The following is a 17,999-nucleotide window of genomic DNA, read 5'->3' as shown; positions in this document are numbered from 1 at the left end:
TAAAGGAAAAAAAAGTAGTAGATAAAGTAAATAAAATTCCTGAGAACAAAATGTCATCATACAAAGTTTAAGGAAATGGCATGTGATAAGAATTTTAGGACGAAGACAAGCATTAAGGGGACCAGCCAGAAAGGTACTGATGGTTTGGTCAATTTATAGTGTTAGAAGAGTCCTCACTTTTAGGTATTTGGTGTATTTGTGGAAGGGAGTTAAAAGCATTAAACATAATTTTGGCCCTCAAAGAGCTTCAGGGATGTAGAAAAGGCTTAGAATGAGTAGGTGATTTCAAGGAGGGCCAAGAGATGGAAGAGCAGCTCTGGAACTTCTAGCTTGAAGTTTTTGGAAATTCTTTAAAAAAGGAAAAGGGGCAAGTCCATATGGCCACAGACAAGTATGAAATTTTAAAAACTGATCTTTTATGATCAAAGTGAGAATAGTGTTCTCTTTGAGGAGGGGGCGGGGTAAGAGGGAGCCTTCTGGGGTGCTGGAAATGTCTTGATCCAGGTGTTGGGTTTCATGGATGTGTTAAGATGTAAGTTATGTAATTTTTAGAAATTGCTATATGTTTTTAAAAGTACCTTTCTATGACATTTTGGACAATTCTCTGAAAACTTATGCTTATAAAACATATATTTAGACTTATAATTTATACTTAAAATTCTTCCTTGGCTATAAGTAAATAGTTTAAATTTTTTTATACCATAAAGCTTGGTTAATGACATGGCACATCAGCTTTTAGTCTTTGAGGTAACTGCACTTAGGGAGATGCCCTGTGGTCACATATGTTTCTACCCTTTGCTTTCCTTTCTCATTTTCTCCTGTCAAATGCAAGCTATTCTGCTAAGGAGGAAAACCCAGCTCCTTTGTATCTGCAGACAACACTATTCCCAGTAATTGACAAACTACACTATAGCAGGGAACTCAGTGTATCCCTTTGGAGCAAGTGTTCCCATTTTGTATCATTCCAGCATCATTCACAACTAGTACAGATGGTTCTTTCTTATGCTGAGAACAGCCTGAAGTTTTCACCAGGTAATTTTTGATTTCTTTACTGACCAATATTCCCTAAATTCATAAGAAAAAATGTAATAATTTTACCATGTTAAAAAGATCACAATTAATAAGAGCTTATACAGCATGTTTATCACCTAACCATAATATAGTTAACACATGGCAGAAGAAATTGCTTGGGTTTAAAAATAGCTTTATTTAGCATACCAAAAACACAGAAACATAAGAAAAACCTTACCTAGAATAAACATAAAAATAGTTAAATACCATAATTTAATGTAAACCAAGTGTTTAAAAATGTGTAATATTATAAAATACATGCTATTTACACAGAACCAAGTTAAAGCTACCTCCACAGTTAATCCTATCAGATCATCAATCTTGAAGTCATCAGTAACAATGAATCAAACACAGCATCTGTATTTGTACTGGTCAATAGGAAAACAAGAAATCATTTAATTTACTTTAAACAGATACAGTTCATTGTAACATTCAAAGCAGGGAGGCAGAAAAGTGCCAGTTCTAGAATTCCAGACACAAGCAGTGCATGTGGAGGCCTGGAAACGGGTCCACTGGAAGACCCGGAAGCCCATTCTTTCATTTAAATGCACATTGGTTGATTCAGTTTAGTTACTGCTTAAGGAAGGTACTAAATATATCTGTAAAAATAAACCTTTATTAAAAATAATCAAAGGTGAATGTAATAGTCAGGTAAGAAAGGCCAAAGCATAAAAAATGTTATTCCAGATAAGCCCCTTTAATTATAACAAATGTTAAGAAACGCAGTTTATAAAACCAGATGGGGTAGCAAAAGTGTTTCTAAAAATGTCAAACCCAAACCAATAGGAAACAAAACAAAGTAACCGAAGAGACTGTTTCTTGAAGAAAGTATTTATTTTGTTTATCTTAAAAATTTACTTATCTTGTCATTATCACCTGAATGCTGCCAGGAGACCTGTGGCTGATGCCAATTATCACTGTGGAGTAGTGTGGTCTGTGACCAACAGTCTAAAAAGCTGTAGTCATTGATCAGTTTAATCATTTGGCTTTTCCTTCAAGGATCAACATTCATTCTTATACTGAAATTCGGGGGTCTCTAAGAGGCAGCATTAAGTCCAATACCAGGAGTTTAGAATGTAAAATAAAATTGCAAGAATACATACTTAGTAATAGAACATCCTGCTTCTTTGTCTAATCCTGTAATTCTCAAACTTTTGGTCTCCAAACCCTTTTATACTCAACATTTGTTGGGGATCCGGACACCAAAGAGCTTTTGTTTATGGAGTTTATATCTACCAGTATTTGCCATCTAAGAAAGTAAAACAAAAAATTTTTAAGTATTTATTCATTTAAAAAGTAAAAAGTCCATTACATGCTAACATAAATAACACTTTAAAGAAAATAGTTATATTTTCTAAAACAAAAAAAAATTCATGGGAAGATGGCTTTTACACTTTTAACTACTTTTTGAGAGAGAGAGAGTGGAAAGACAACTAATGTCTTGGTTATTATTATGAGAATACTTTTGATCCCACAGATCCCCTCAAAGGTTCTCAAGGACACCCAGGGGTTCATTGGCCACACTTTGAAAACTGCTGGTTTAATCTAAGGCCTGTTATTAATGACAAAAAAGAAGTCCACACAAAAGGAGCCTTACTTTTGCTTTAAAAATAAACCAAAATACATACCTACACACATGCACACAAATCACTGGCTCAAACACTCCCACTCTCAGCTTTAAATAGAAGCCACAGATCACCATGTACTCATGACCAAATTCAAAATAATATTGTCATTTCTGCTGAGACCAGGTTCAAGATTTATTCATTTTTAGTCCATGAAAGCTATAAAACCTATTATCTAAACATAGACATCTTAGTTCCCTTTCCAACATTTGCTTAATCCTGTTTGTGCTGAGCTGGCAGTCGTCATTAAGTAGGCCCAGCATTGGTAGAGACCAGAGAATGACAGGTGTTTAGCTAAGAGCCCACAGACTCAGATTAGGAGCACGTTAGCCATTTATGGAGCCGCCTACTCTACTTCCTCACTATGTGAAAACACATACATTTTGGGGAAACGGGGAGAAAATTCTCCCTTCACAGGAGCAATGGGAACAATGCTATGACCTTTCACCTAGAGAGCTCTTCACGTCTTACAAATGACTTTCATGCACACCATCTCATTAGATACTTTTAAAGCCCCAGGAGAAAGGCAGGGCACACCATACTATTGCTGTTTCAGAGGGGAGGAATTTGAGGGTCAGATGTGGGTCTTTGCCAAGGTAGCCTGGCAAGTGTATGGCAGAGCGGAATTCGAATTCAGGTCATCTGACTCCTTAGTTCAGGGTCCTCCTTCCTTTGGTTTGGGGGAGTCTGGGTGGGCTGGAGATGGAGGCAGCAGGGTATGACACTTCCGAAACCTGCATTCCTTCTGCCTGCTCAACCATTTTATCCAGCACTACGCAGTCATGGGAGTGGCACAGACATTTCCCTGACCGATATAATGAATTTTCCATCAGTGCATGTATAAGTTTTATTTTTCCTTTCTGAGCCAGTTTATGTTGGCAGTTCATTCACAGCCTGTTCCCCCTGCTCCAAGGGAAAAGTAAAAATCCTGCAGTTAAAAAAAAAATCTGATGAAAATACAAAATGAAATAGCAACTATGAGGTCTCTGTGCAGGTATAACTAGATTTATTGTGCACCTGGCACAGCACAGACTTTGCAATCTTCCTCCACCAACTGGAGAACAATATAAAAATCACAGTTCTTAATTTAATGGAAAATTGCCTCCTAATCATCTTGAGACAAAGGCTTCACTCTATATAAAAACATTAAGAAAATAATTTCAGGAATTTTAACTAAATTCTTAGGTGCTTGAAGATTCTGTGGTGGTAGGAGAAGGAGAGTAAGGTAGAGTAAAGGGCAATGAAACAACGAGAAAAAAATACTGTCGCCAATGGGCAAAGGAGAAATCTGCATCTGTTCCCTGTCAGTCATTAATACGTGTATCTACTTGAGAAATTATTCTTTTGCCAGGAAATCCACGCCATCAAGATGTTAATACAAATAGCATGAGACATGCAAAGATACTGAGCAAATACTGTTTAATTTTTGTGGGGGAGGCAGTCAATAACAAACAGCAACAAAAACCCCTCCTACAAAACCAGCCCAATGCCACTAAGGACCCATGATTTTCTTGCTGTCCACTGTTAATAAGCAAGGTATTATTTATTGTACCTTCCTTCTCTGTTGCCTTCTGAGATGTTCCTAAAGTCAAGATTGACTACATGCATTTTTTTTTTCCTTTTAAGGTAGTTGAAGAAGGTTAACAAAAGCCTGTAAGAATTAGAAAACATGCTAAGTTCATCTTATTTTCAAAATTCAACAGCATGTTGCTACCCGTTACACAACTTGTTGGTGCCTTCTCCCCTACCCCGATTTTGGTGAGTAATGTTCTAACTTTACAGGTGATTTAGATAGATGTTAATGACTTTTTAAGACAGTTGCCCATATACTGGGCTGATGTACAAACACATATATGTGCATGTACATATATACATAAACATATATGCGTACACACATGTACATCTCCTCACATGAAGACCTCCACTAGTATTTTTCCCTCAACATATTTCCATTAGCGAAAATGAGCATGGATAATGAATTTATAGTAGGAAACAAAACTAATGAAAATCAAATCAGAGGATGTGAAGTGGTATGCTGTCAGAATCCAATAAGTCAAATGCACATTTATGTAGTGGTAAAGTGCTAGAAAGTTCTTTCATTAGTATTTTAAAAATGATTATAATAAAAAGAAGTGTGCAGTTTCATTTGATGGTGGTGACCACAGGCACCATAGCAATGGCACTGGCTGAGTTGGAGTTGATGATGTCCTCATACTCCGGGGGTGGATCTAAATGAGGTTCTGTTTCACTCCTCCGCAGGTTCACCTGACCAGTGGCTTCCTCGTAGGTCGGTGGGGGATCGCAGTTGGACAGGCGAGTGGAGACGGAATCTGAGCGCCCAACTACATATTCCAGAAAGCCTGGCGACAATCCGCTGCTATCAAAGACTTCATCTGGTGGGGGAGGCGGAGTGATAATATTGAGGTGCTGAGGGAAAGGAATATGGCCTTCAGTCACCGTCTGTCTGCGAGTTTTGTTTCTTAGGAAGCATCTCCAGATGAGGAAAATGACAAGGAGGATAATGAAGAGGCCAAAGATTAATGGAAAGGTAAGGTAAAACTGAAACCAGTCACTTCCTCTGTTACTCTCTCCTTGTTGTGCTTTTGTGTAAGTGTTCCAAAACTCCTTCTGAAAATACAAGACGAAATGAATTGAAAATCAGTGTAATCAAAAGATAGGAGATAGCAAATGAACACATATCTGGGTTCTATTAACATGATGAAAACAAAACCCAAAACCAGACTCGCTGGTTCAGATGACCTACAGCCTATATTTTCCCTGACAAGAAATTACAAATCATGGTGCTCACTCTGGATCCTCCCCTAAAATGGTCAGTCAGAACCAAAAGTCTTCAAGACTTGGTGTTATTTGTATTTTCAGTTATGACATATTAGAAGGGGAAAAAAAGCATACGGGATTTTCCTTTTTCCAAATATACCACATAATCTTCCCTTTAAAATATAAGTTAAATACCATTTTCCATGTACCAATTACGAGGTTCTCATTCACGGATCCCATCATCATTGTGCTATTTCAGGCTGTTGTAGGCTCTTTTAGTATTCAAATGATTCACAGATGAATGCCTTGTTTTCTAATGGTTCTGTTTGTTTGGGATCCTCTTCTACCAGATATTCCTCCCCAGCCCCAAAGTACACAGCTCTAATGCATCTAAGTCAGTCCCTAGCGTATAAACATTCAATAAGTAGTAGTGATTATAATGAATTCTTTTATATCATAATCAAGCCTCTGCTTCAAATTGACTGATTAATCTATATCCCAAACCTTGGTACAAACACCACCCCCAGTGCTATTGACTTTGTTTTCAAGGCTTAAACTTAGCCAATAATAGCTTTTTTTTTTTTGTTAAACAATATTTGCAGGCACTACAGGTCACTGATACTATTTAAATATCTGGCAGAAAGTAAGACGGTGGGCACTATAAAGCTGCTTGTTTTATAGTACTATATTTTATTAGTCATAAAAGCTTTTAAAATACTCTGTGGGTATAACAAATGACCCACGGTCATCAATGTTCCACCCCTAAACTCAAGTCTCCTATAAGGTACATTATTATTCCAACATTCTGTGATTCTAAGATAAAATATGCTATAAGAAATATGGTATTTACTAAAGGCTATGTACAGATGAAAATACACAAGGTGCAATATTAAAACAAGCCAAGAGTAGAGGCAGTATAATCCCAAATCATACAGCATTTATTTTTATTAGTGAAACAATCACTTGATAATCACAGGTTGAAAACTCATGAAACACAGATACATGAAGCTTTTTTAAACAATAAAACTGTACACTATTAACTTTTTGTATAACTGTTACTTTTAGGATTGCCAACTTTATTACAGAAAATATATATTACGTAAAAATTTACTAATGCAGAAACATCTAAAAAAGAAAACCAGTCATCTGCAATTAATTACATTGCAAAGATATAATCACTATTAACATTTTTGGTTTACATCTACTCTTACTTCCAACTCACGTTCGAATCCTTACACACATACACATTCTTTAGAAATTTGGAATCAAACTGTACTAAACCACAATAAACTTTTTAATAATGTACTTATAGAGACCTACCAAGTATCTGATTTGTAGTCGATTTTCTTTACCTATATAGATGAGGATTTCTCCTCTCTTCCTAATCTCTCAGATCACCATCTCCTTCCCCCCCCCCCCCCCCGCCCGCCCTGCATTTAATCTTAACCACAAAACACAATAAATATGTGATTTCAGATAATTATCTAATGCTAATCTTAGATAAACACAATAAAATGTGGCTTTTTAATCTTGTCCAGTCACTTTGGGATAATCAAGCATCAATGATGCACATGAAAATGATTCTTTTTTTTCATGCTTGGCTTGTGCGATTCAATTTCTGTGGTTTCTTTGGCATGCTCAGAAATCTACAGACTAGTAATTTTTTTTCTTTGGGAGAAAAAAACTTTAAAACAAAGTCACACTTTTACTTTCCAGGGTTAAAAATAAAGCTTAGTCAAAAATGGAATTACAACACTGATTTTTACTTTACCTATAGCAACTCAATTCTTAAGCCACACCCAATAATGAAGGTATAATTATCATCCCTACTTGCAGATGAGGAAATGGAGGCTCAGAGATGTTACCAAATAATAAAACCAAGGTCATTTAACACACAAATGTTGGGGCTGGGATTTGAATGCCACAGGCCTGGTGACAGAGCAAACCAAGAAGCAATCTGCCCTGATGTATAAGGTATTTTAAACCTGGACACTTTCCTGGTAAATTCAATCTTCTCATCATGTTAAATGTGGAGTTGAAAGCAAGTAACATTGATCTGAATAAAAGGTACTGACAGATTTATTTCTTGGGAAACTAGCCTTACTTTGTCTTTGAGGCAAGAGAATTGGAGAAATAGTCACATGGAATCAAGTAAAATACTATAACTGCCATTCAAACAAGTAAAATATTATAACTAACTGTCATTCAAACAAATAAACCCAGTTTATGTCTTTCTAAGCTCTTTAGATTAGATTATTCTCTATCTCCCTTACTGAAAACAGCCAGAAGATACTCAGAAAGAGCAAATAAATGATTTCAAGACTTGGTAAAAACCCTTAATCTTTACTGCAGAAGGTATTCACATGGATTAAGACTTGCCCACCAGGTGAGTGGCAAGCAGCCTGCTTTATGAAGAAGATATTACTGATCTCCAACGTGAGGTAACACAGGTTTTGTTGTTACTGATGCTTCTGTTTTGTTTTGTTCCTTCTTTCCATGATGGCTTTTACTTTTGTCGTTTCTTAACCCTGGGTCTGGATCGTTCAGATTACATGTAAGGATCAAATTTAACTTGCATGGAAAATAATTTATAACTAAATGTAATATAATAATAATGATATATTACAATGTGATATTATAACTGATAAAAATATAATAATATAAAAAAAGACTTGGTAAAACAGTGCTTTAGAGGGAATGAAAGTTTGTTTAATGAAGAAAAAATTTTAATGAAAAAGATTAAAGGGATTCAGTAGTTTTAGATAAGGCTAAAATTACACAGATAATTAAATGTAATCTGAAGGGACCAGACAGGTCTGACAATCATTTCAGATACGGGAAAACCCTTGCATCCCTGGGATAAATCCCACTTGATGGTGGTGTATGATCCTTTTAATGTATTGTTGGACTCAGTTTGCCAGTATTTTGTTGAGGATTTTTGCATCTATGTTCATCAGTGACACTGGCCTGTAATTCTCTTTTTTTGTAGTATCTTTGTCTGGTTTTGGTATCAGGGTGATGGTGGCCTCATAGAATGACATTAGGAGTGTTCCTTCCTCTGCAATTTTTTGGAACAGTTTCAGTAGGATAGGTATTAACTCTTCTCTAAATGTTTGACAGAAGTTGACTGTGAAGCCATCTGGTCCTGGACTTTTGTTTCTTGGGAGTTTTTAAATCACAGTTTCAATTTCAGTACTTATGATTGGTCTGTTCGTATTTTCTACTTCTTCCTGGTTCAGTCATGTCAGATTGTGCCTTTCTAAGAATCTGTCCATCTTATTGGCATAGAGTTGCTTGTAGTAATCTTTCATGATCCTTTGTATTTCTGTGGCATGCGCTGTAACTTCTCCTTTTTCATTTCTAATTTTATTGATTTGAGCCCTCTCCCTTTTTTTCTTGATGAATCTGGCTAAAGGTTTATCAGTTTTGTTTGTCTTCTCAAAGAACCAGTTTTAGTTTCATTGATCTTTTCTTGTTTTCTTCATCTCTATTTCATCTATTTCTACTCTGATATCTATGATTTCTTTCCTTCTAATAACTTTGGGTTTTGTTTCTTCTTTCTCTATTTGCTTTAGGCATAAGGTTAGGTTGTTTATTTGAGATTTTTCCTGTTTCCTGAGGTAAGATTGTATTGCTATAAACTTCCTTCTTAGAACTGCTTTTGCTGCATCCCATAGGTTTTGGATTGTCATGCTTTCATTTGTCTCTAGGTATTGATTTCTTCAGTGATCCATTGGTTATTTAGTAGCATATTTTTTAGCCTCCATGTGCTTGTGTTTTTTTACACATTTTTCCTTGTAGTTGATTTCTAATCTCATAGCATTGTGGTTGGAAAAGATGCTTGATATGATTTCAATTTTCTTAATTTTAAACCGAGGTTTGCTTTGTGGCCCAGCATGTGATCTATTCTGGAAAATGCTCCATGTGCACTTGAGAAGAATGTGTATTCTGCTGCTTTTGGATGGAATGCTCTATAAATTTCAATTAAGTCCATCTGGTCTAGTGTGTCATTTAAGGCCTGTGTTTCCTTATTGATTTTTCTATCATCTGGATGATGTCTATTGATGAAAGTGGGGTGTTAATGTCCCCTTTTATGGCTGTTAGCATTTGCCTTATATATTGAGATGCTCCTATGTTGGATGCATATATATTTACAATTGTTATATCTTCTTCTTGGATCGATCCCTTGATCATGTAGTGATCCCCCTCACTTTCAGTCTGAATGTGTCCCTAGATCTGAGGTGGGTCTCTTGTAGACAGCATATATACAGGTCTTGTTTTTGGATCCATTCAGCTAGTCTGTGTCTTTTGGTTGGAGCATTTAGTCCTTTACATTTAAGGTAATTATAGATATGTATGTTCTTATTGCCATTTTGTTAATTGTTTTGGATTTTGTGGTGAAGGTCTTTTTTTCTTCCCTTCCTCTTTTGGTCTCTCCTCTTGTGATTTGATGACTGTCTATCTATCTATCTTCAGTGTTGTGTTAGGATTCCTTTTTCTTTTTTTGTGTGTGTATCCATCTATCTATCTAATCTATTGTACATTTTTGGTTTGTGATTCCCATGAGGTTTTGATATAGCAGTCTATATATAAGCAAGATTGTTTTAAAAAAGTTACTGGTCTTTAATTTCAAATGCATTTCCAATATCCTGCATTTGTACTCTCCTCATGATTGCTGGTTGTGATATCACATTTGTGTGGTTTGAGAGACAGACAGATAACCAAGAGCTAGGGCAGGGTTGAATGATTGATAAGGTTCATCTCCTACATGAGGCTACTCCTTCAAGACTGAGAGAGGTGGTTGTTTCATCTACTATATAGAAACCAATACAAAGAGTCAAGGAAAATGAAGAAACAAACAGAGGAATGTGTTGCAAATGAAACGATAAAACCTCAGGAAAAAATCCTTAATGAAACTGAGGTAAGTGACTTACTTATCTGATAAAGAGTTCAAAATAAATAATGGTCATAAAGCTGTTGCTGTAGTCAGGAACATCAGGAAAGGAATGGATAAACTCAGTGATGATAACTTCAAAAGGAAGTCAGTCACAGAGCTGCAGGATACAGTAACTGTACTGAAGAATACACTAGTGGGGTTCAACAGCAGACTAGATGAAGCAAAAAAGGTCAGTGAAACTCACCCAGTCAGAGCAGCAAAAAGAAAAAAAAGAATGATGATAGCTTAAGGGACTGTGGGGACAACATCAAGCTGACTTTTAACATTCACATTTTTAGGGAGGTGCCAGGAGGAGGAAAGAGAGAGAAAGGGATGGAAAGATATTTTGAAGACATAATGGCTCAAACTTCCCTAACCTGGGGAAAGAAACAGACATCCAGATTGGGAAGCCTAGGGAGTTCCAAACTAACAAGATGACCCCAAAGAGACGCACAACAAGACACATTATAATTAAAAAGTTAGTTAGTTAGTTAAGGAGAGACTTTTAAAAGCAGCAAGAGAAAAACAATTTGTAACATAAAAGGGAACCCCCCATAAGACCATCAGGTTTTTTATCTGAAATGCTGCAGGCCAGAAGGGAGTGGCATGATATAGTCAAAGCACTGAAAGAAAAACTTCCAACCAAGAATACTCTCCCCATCTAAAAGTATTGATGATTGATAGTTATTCAGAGTTGGAGACAGAAAGAGTTTTTTCTGGACAAGCAAAAGGTAAAGGAGTTCATCATCAGCCTTACAAGAAATGTTAAAGGAATTTCTTTAAGCTGAAAAAAAAAGGGTACTAAGTAGTAACAACAAGAAAACAAACATGAAAGGATAAATCTCACTGGTAAATATATAGTAAAATGGTGGGTTAAAGCTAGTATGAATGTTAAAGGACAAAAGTAGTAAAAATAACTAACTACAGACATTATAGTTGACCCTTGAAAAACACAGGGGTTAAGCGTGCTGACCCTCCTCCCACTTGAAAATTCGCATATACCAGTTCCACATCTGTGGAGTCAACCAACTGTACATTGTGTAGTACTATAGCACATATTTAGTGAAAAAAAATCCATGTGTAAGTGGACCTGGGCAGTTCAAACCCATGTTATTCACGGGTCAACGGTATGTAAGGGATATACAAGATAAAGAGATGTAAAATGTGATATGAAAAAATAACGTGGAGGGGGGAGGAGTAAGAATGTAGAACTTCAGAATGTGTTCAAAGTTTAAATATAGACTGTTAAGATGTGATGTTATAAGTTGATAAGTTGCTATATGTAAGCCTCATGGTAGACACAAAGCAAAAACCTATAGTAGACACACAAAATAAAGAAAATCACAAAGGAAAAGAACAACAGAAGAAATGAATAGAGAACTATAAAACGGTAAGAAAACAACAAAACAGCAATAAGTATATACCTATAATTCATTACTTTAAATGTAAATGGACTAAAGTCTGTAATCAAAAGACACAGAGTGGCTGCATGCATTAAACAAAATAAAAGACCTATCTATATGCTGCCTTCAAGAGACTCACCTTGCATGTAAGGACACACAGATTGGTGAAGGGATGGAAAAAGATACTTCATGCAAATAGGAACCAAAAGAAAGCTGGGGTAGCTATACTTAAACCAGACAAAATAGACTTTAAAACAAAGAAAGACAGTAATTAATAAGAGAGAAAGAAGGGCATTACATAAAGGGGTCAGTCCAACAAGAGTATATATACCATTTGTAAATATTTATGCACCCAACATAGGAGGACCTCAATATATAAAGCAAAGATTAACAGCCCTAAAGGGAGAAATAGCAGTACCATGATAGTAGGGGACTTTTATACCTCACTTTCATCAATGGATAGATCAACCAGACAGAACATCAATAAGGAAACATCAGCCTTAAATGATACATTAGAACAGATGGACTTAAGAGATATATACATACAGATCATTCCATCCAAAAACAATAGACTACACATTCTTGTTAAATGCACATATAATTACTTTCTTCCAGAATAGTTCATAGGTTAGGCCACAAAACAAACCTTAATATATTAAGAAGACTGAAAGCTGCTATCAAGCATCTTTTCCAACCACAGTGGGATGAAACTAGAAGTCCGTTACAAGAAGAAAACTGGAAAATTCAGAAATAGGTAGAGATTAAACAACATATGAACAACCAATGGGTCAATGAAGAAATCAAAGAGAAAAAAAATTCCTGGGACAAATGAAATGGTAATAAAAACATACCAAAACATATGGGATGCAGCAAAAGCAGTTCTAAAGGGAAGTTCATTGCAATAAATTCCTACATCAAGAAACAAAAATTGTAAACAATCTAATTTTATACCTCAGTGAACTAGAAAAAGAAGGAAAAACTAAGGCCAAAGTTAGTAGAAGGAAGGAAATAACAAAGATCAGAGTGGAAATACATGAAATAGGGACTAAAAAGACAATAGAAAAATCAGTGAAACTGAGAGCTGGTTCTTTGAAAAGATAAAGTTGACAAGCCTTTAGACTCACCAAGAAAAAGGGAGGACTAAAATAAAATCAGAAATGAAACAGGAGACATAACAACTGATACCACAGAAACACAAAGTATGTAAGAGACTACTATGAACAATTACCTGCCAACAAATTTGACAACCTAGAAGAAATGGATAAATTCCTAGAAACGTACAACCACCAAGACAGGATCATAAAGAAATAGAAAATCTGAACAGACCAATTACTAGTAATTAAATTAGAGATTATTAAATTAGAGATTATTAAACAAAAAACCTCCCAGCAAAAGACAAGGACCAGACAGTTTCACTGGTGAAGTATACAAAACATTCAAAGAAGAGTTAGTACCAATCCTTCTCAAAGGCTTCCAAAAAAGGAGAGGGACCACTTTCAAACTCATTTTACAAGGTGAGCATAACCCTGACTCCAAAACCAGACAAGGATGCTACAAGAAAGGAAAGTTACAGGCCAATATCCCTGATGAACACAGATGCAAAAATCCTCAACAAAATACGAGCAAACTGATTTCAACAATATATTATAAAAGGATCACACACCATGATCTAACCAACTCAGGTGGGTAACTCCATCTGAGAAAGGGCACTGCTTACCTGAGGTCTGTTGAGCTGCTATGTGCTTTCACATACTGCCTCTGTTGCATGTTGCTTGCATATCATGGCTGCTATAATAACTCAACAATATACCCAGAGCAGTGTGATCAAGGGCATACGGTCTAATAAGGTGATTAGACCACTAACTGTAGAGCCTTTAATTGACTATGAATGTGTGTGAGGGTACTCCATACCTCAAGGCCAAGGAGAACTTAGGAAGGTGGACTGGATCACCAGGCTATTGTCACTGACCAAGGAGAGGCTCTGGGTTAAAGGCAGGATGAAAAGATTCCTATAGGTAAGGACGATAGGAGACTTCTTGTGAAAACTGAGTTGCTGGGTCATGCTTAGACTGTGAGCCTTAACCCAGAACAGTGAAATAGCCTCCTGACAGGAAACTGATGGCACCACAAAAGGGAAAATACAACAGAGGCCTACAGTCTCTGTGTCACTGCTTCACTCACTACTACTGCTCTTTGCCTCCCAGACCTGATGAGATAATCATCCCTGCCATGATGTTGCTAAACAATTAATGGACAAATATTTATAAATGTCCTGTCCTGAACACCTGGTGCCAGCACCTCCTAACAACTCTAAGGAGGTGTACCAGCTCCTTGATAAATGTAAAACCCCATGGAAGCTTCCAGGGCATTACTCAGTGCCAGCATACCAACACGCCAAGATTGTGGTATTTTGCTCCGGAGGCTTTTTCCAAAGACCTTGTGCATATCATGCTAGTGGAGGCACGTCATTCAAAATTTTCCAATAATAATACTTAAGACTGAGGCAACAGGAAAAAATCAAGAAGTACAATAGAAACAGATCAGAAACTATACCTTAACTAAATTCAAACCTTTCTTAAAGATTTTATGCAGCGGGAAGAAGAAGGGGAAGCTAACTGGCCATTGCAGGTTCTCGTGTTTTTTGGGGGGGAGAAGCTCTGAATTGTTACTCATGGCTGCCAAAACGTGTTAACTGGTTGGTATCTCTGAAGATCCTAAAATCTATAACCTGCTCCTCTCCTCTATGATACCACAGATCCTGAGCCCCTCAGCTTTCCCCTGAATGAGGCAGAATGGAGAAACATGCCTCATGAGACACTCCTGCCACCAAAAGAAAAGCTGACGAGATTATCAGGGCCTCTATTGAGGAGGAGGAGGGAGAAAGGAAGGCAAAGTTTCCTAGAGCCACCAATATCTGTACCAGGGCCACCAAAAGAAAAGCTGATGAGATTGTCAGGGCCTCGATTGAGGAGGAGGAGGGAGAAGAGAAGGCAAAGGTTCCTAGAGCCACCTATACCTGTACCAGGGCCGTCCCTCTCCTTACTTGGATATTTACTGCCTAGCACCATCCCCATCCTTCCACCACAGTGATCACTGCTAAGCATCACAGTGAATGGAAAACATTCAGACGAGAACCATCTCCTGCTGCACAAAATTGGCACAGTCCAATGGGTTGATGGTTTCCATGACCACAGTGACCCAAATGACCCCTTCTTCATTTCCAACCCTGAATGGGCCCCCTTTGATCCTGAGTCCAGAGAATTCTTTTTACAGGGTGCATCCCCCTAATTAACGGGGGGGGGGGGGGTGCCACTACCTTTTATTGGGATTCCTGAAATGATCCAAAGGGCACTAAAACTCCTAGGAGAAAACTTACAATCTTTCTCTATCCCTTGAAGATGTAAATCTTAGCTCCTGGGGAGATTATATTTCAAAGACATGGTAACTAAAACACTGCTCATAATCACCTAAGACTGAAAAAAAAGAGGGTGGGGGGGGATGCTTTTAATAATGCAACTGCCTTAAAAGCTCCGTTGCACAAAATCTAGTCCATAGCCTCCATAATATTACTTGTCAAGGACAAATACAAACCTTTAAAGTCTTCTCCAAAAATATTAGTAAAAAGCTTCAGCCACTGGAGCAGGTAATCCTAACTTGCTCCATCTGCCAGACACAATATGAGTTTTGTATTGTTGTATCTTATTCATGGCTAAAATTTGGGGTCTCTGTGGGTCTATGTATGTCTATGGATGCATCATGTTATGTATATGTGACCTTTTTTCTACCTCTGGACTATATTGCCAAAATTAATTTGTTTAAAAAAGCTCTATAACATCACCTCACACTGGTCAGAATGGCCATCAAAAATCTTACAAACAGAAAAGATGAACCAAGATGGCGGAGTAGAAGGACATGCTCTCACTCCCTCTTGAGAGAACGCCAGAGTCACGGCTAGCTGCTGGACAATCATCGACAGGAAGACACTGGAGCCCACCAGAAAGGGTACCCCACATCCAAAGACAAAGGAGAAGCCACAAAGAGATGGTAGGAGGGGCGCAATCACAGTAAGATCAAATCCCATAACTGCTGGGTGGGTGACTCACAAACTGGAGAACACTTATACCACAGAAGTCCACCCACTGGAGTGAAGGTTCTGAGCCCCACGTCAGGCTTCCCAAGCTGGGGGTCCGGCAACGGGAGGAGGAATTCCTAGAGAACCAGACTTTGAAGCCTAGTGGGATTTGATTGCAGGACTTCGACAGGACTGGGGGAAACAGAGACTCCACTCTTGGAGGGCACACACAAAGTAGCGTGCGCGTGAGGACCCAGGAGAAGGAGCAGTGACCCCAGGGGAGACCGAACCAGACCTACCTGCTAGTGTTGGAGGGTCTCCTGCAGAGGCGGGGGTGGCTGTGGCTCACCTTGGGGACAAGGACACTGGCAGTAGAAGTTCTGGGAAGCACTCCTTGGCATGAGCCCTCCCAGGGTCTGCCCTTAGCCCCACCAAAGAGCCCAGGTAGGCTCCAGTGTTGGGTCGCCTCAGGCCAAACAACCAACAGGGAGGGAACCCAGCCCCACCCATCAGCAGTCAAATGGATTAAAGTTTAACTGAGCTCTGCCCACCAGAGCACCAGCCAGCTCTACCCACCACCAGTCCCTCCCATCAGGACACTTACACAAGCCTCTCAGATAGCCTCATCCACCAGAGGGCAGACAGCAGAAGCAAGAAGAACTACAATCCTGCAGCCTGTGGAACAAAAACCACATTCACAGGAAGACAGAGAAGATGAAAAGGCAGAGGGCTATGTACCAGATGAAGGAACAAGATAAAACTCCAGAAAAACAACTAAATGAAGTGGAGATAGGCAACCTTCCAGACAAAGAATTCAGAATAATGATAGTGAAGATGATCCAGGAACTTGGAAAAAGAATGGAGGCAAAGATTGAGAAGATGCAAGAAATGTTTAACAAAGACCTAGAAGAATTAAGGAGCAAACAAACAGAGATGACCAATACAATAACTGAAATGAAAACTACACTAGAAGGAATCAATAGCAGAATAACTGAGGCAGAAGAACGGATAAGTGACCTGGAAGACAGAATGGTGGAATTCACTGCTGCAAAACAGACTAAAGAAAAAAGAATGAAAAGAAATGAAGACAGCCTAAGAGACCTCTGGGACAACATTAAAAGCAACAACGTTCGCATTATAGGGGTCCCAGGAGGAGAAGAGAGAGAGAAAGGACCAGAGAAAATATTTGAAGAGATTATAGTCGAAAACTTCGGAACATGGGAAAGGAAACAGCCACCCAAGTCCAGGAAGAGCAGCGAGTCCCATACAGGATAAACCCAAGGAGAAACACGCCGAGACACACAGTAATCAAATTGGCAAACATTAAAGACAAAGAAAAATTATTGAAAGCAACAAGAGAGAAACGAAAAATAACATACAAGGGAACTCCCATAAGGTTAACAGCTGATTTCTCAGCAGAAACTCTACAAGCCAGAAGGGAGTGGCATGATAACACTTAAAGTGATGAAAGGGAAGAACCTACAGCCTAGATTACTCTACCCGGCAAGGATCTCATTCAGATTCGATGGAGAAATCAAAAGCTGTACAGACAAGCAAAAGCTAAGAGAATTCAGCACCACCAAACCAGCTCTACAACAAATGCTAAAGGAACTTCTCTAAGTGGGAAACACAAGAGAAGAAAAGGACCTACAAAAACAAACCCAAAACAATTAAGAAAATGGTCATAGGAACATACATATCGATAATTACCTTAAACGTGAATGGATTAAATGCTCCAACCAAAAGACACAGGCTGCTGAATGGATACAAAAACAAGACCCATATATATGCTGTCTACAAGAGACCCACTTCAGACCTAGGGACACATACAGACTGACAGTGAGGGGATGGAAAAAGATATTCCATGCAAATGGAAATGAAAAGAAAGCTGGAGTAGCAATACTCACATCAGATAAAATAGACTTTAAAATAAAGAATGTTACAAGACACAAGGAAGGACACGACATAATGATCCAGGGATCAATCCAAGAAGAAGATATAACAATTATAACTATATATGCACCCAACATAGGAGCACCTCAATACATAAGGCAACTGCTACCAGCTATAAAAGAGGAAATCGACAGTAACACAATCATAGTGGGGGACTTTAA

At 38.0% G+C, this 17,999-nt stretch overlaps 1 protein-coding gene across 2 annotated transcripts in view; it reads right to left on the bottom strand.

The window, feature by feature from the left end:
* Window positions 1-1,282: 1,282 nt before the first annotated feature.
* The window catches only part of PRRG1 (proline rich and Gla domain 1), a 164,795-nt gene continuing 148,078 nt past the window's right edge, over window positions 1,283-17,999 (bottom strand). For both annotated transcript variants that reach the window (XM_068534000.1, XM_068533999.1), the window contains exon 4: window positions 1,283-5,324. In XM_068534000.1, the coding sequence (XP_068390101.1) occupies window positions 4,839-5,324 (486 nt within the window). In that variant the 3' untranslated portion in view covers window positions 1,283-4,838. The remainder of the gene's footprint in view (window positions 5,325-17,999) is intronic.

Source organism: Eschrichtius robustus, chromosome X (genome assembly GCF_028021215.1).
Source record: "Eschrichtius robustus isolate mEscRob2 chromosome X, mEscRob2.pri, whole genome shotgun sequence".
Classification (NCBI taxonomy): Eukaryota; Metazoa; Chordata; class Mammalia; order Artiodactyla; family Eschrichtiidae; genus Eschrichtius; species Eschrichtius robustus.
This window is presented reverse-complemented; position numbering and strand designations above follow the sequence as displayed.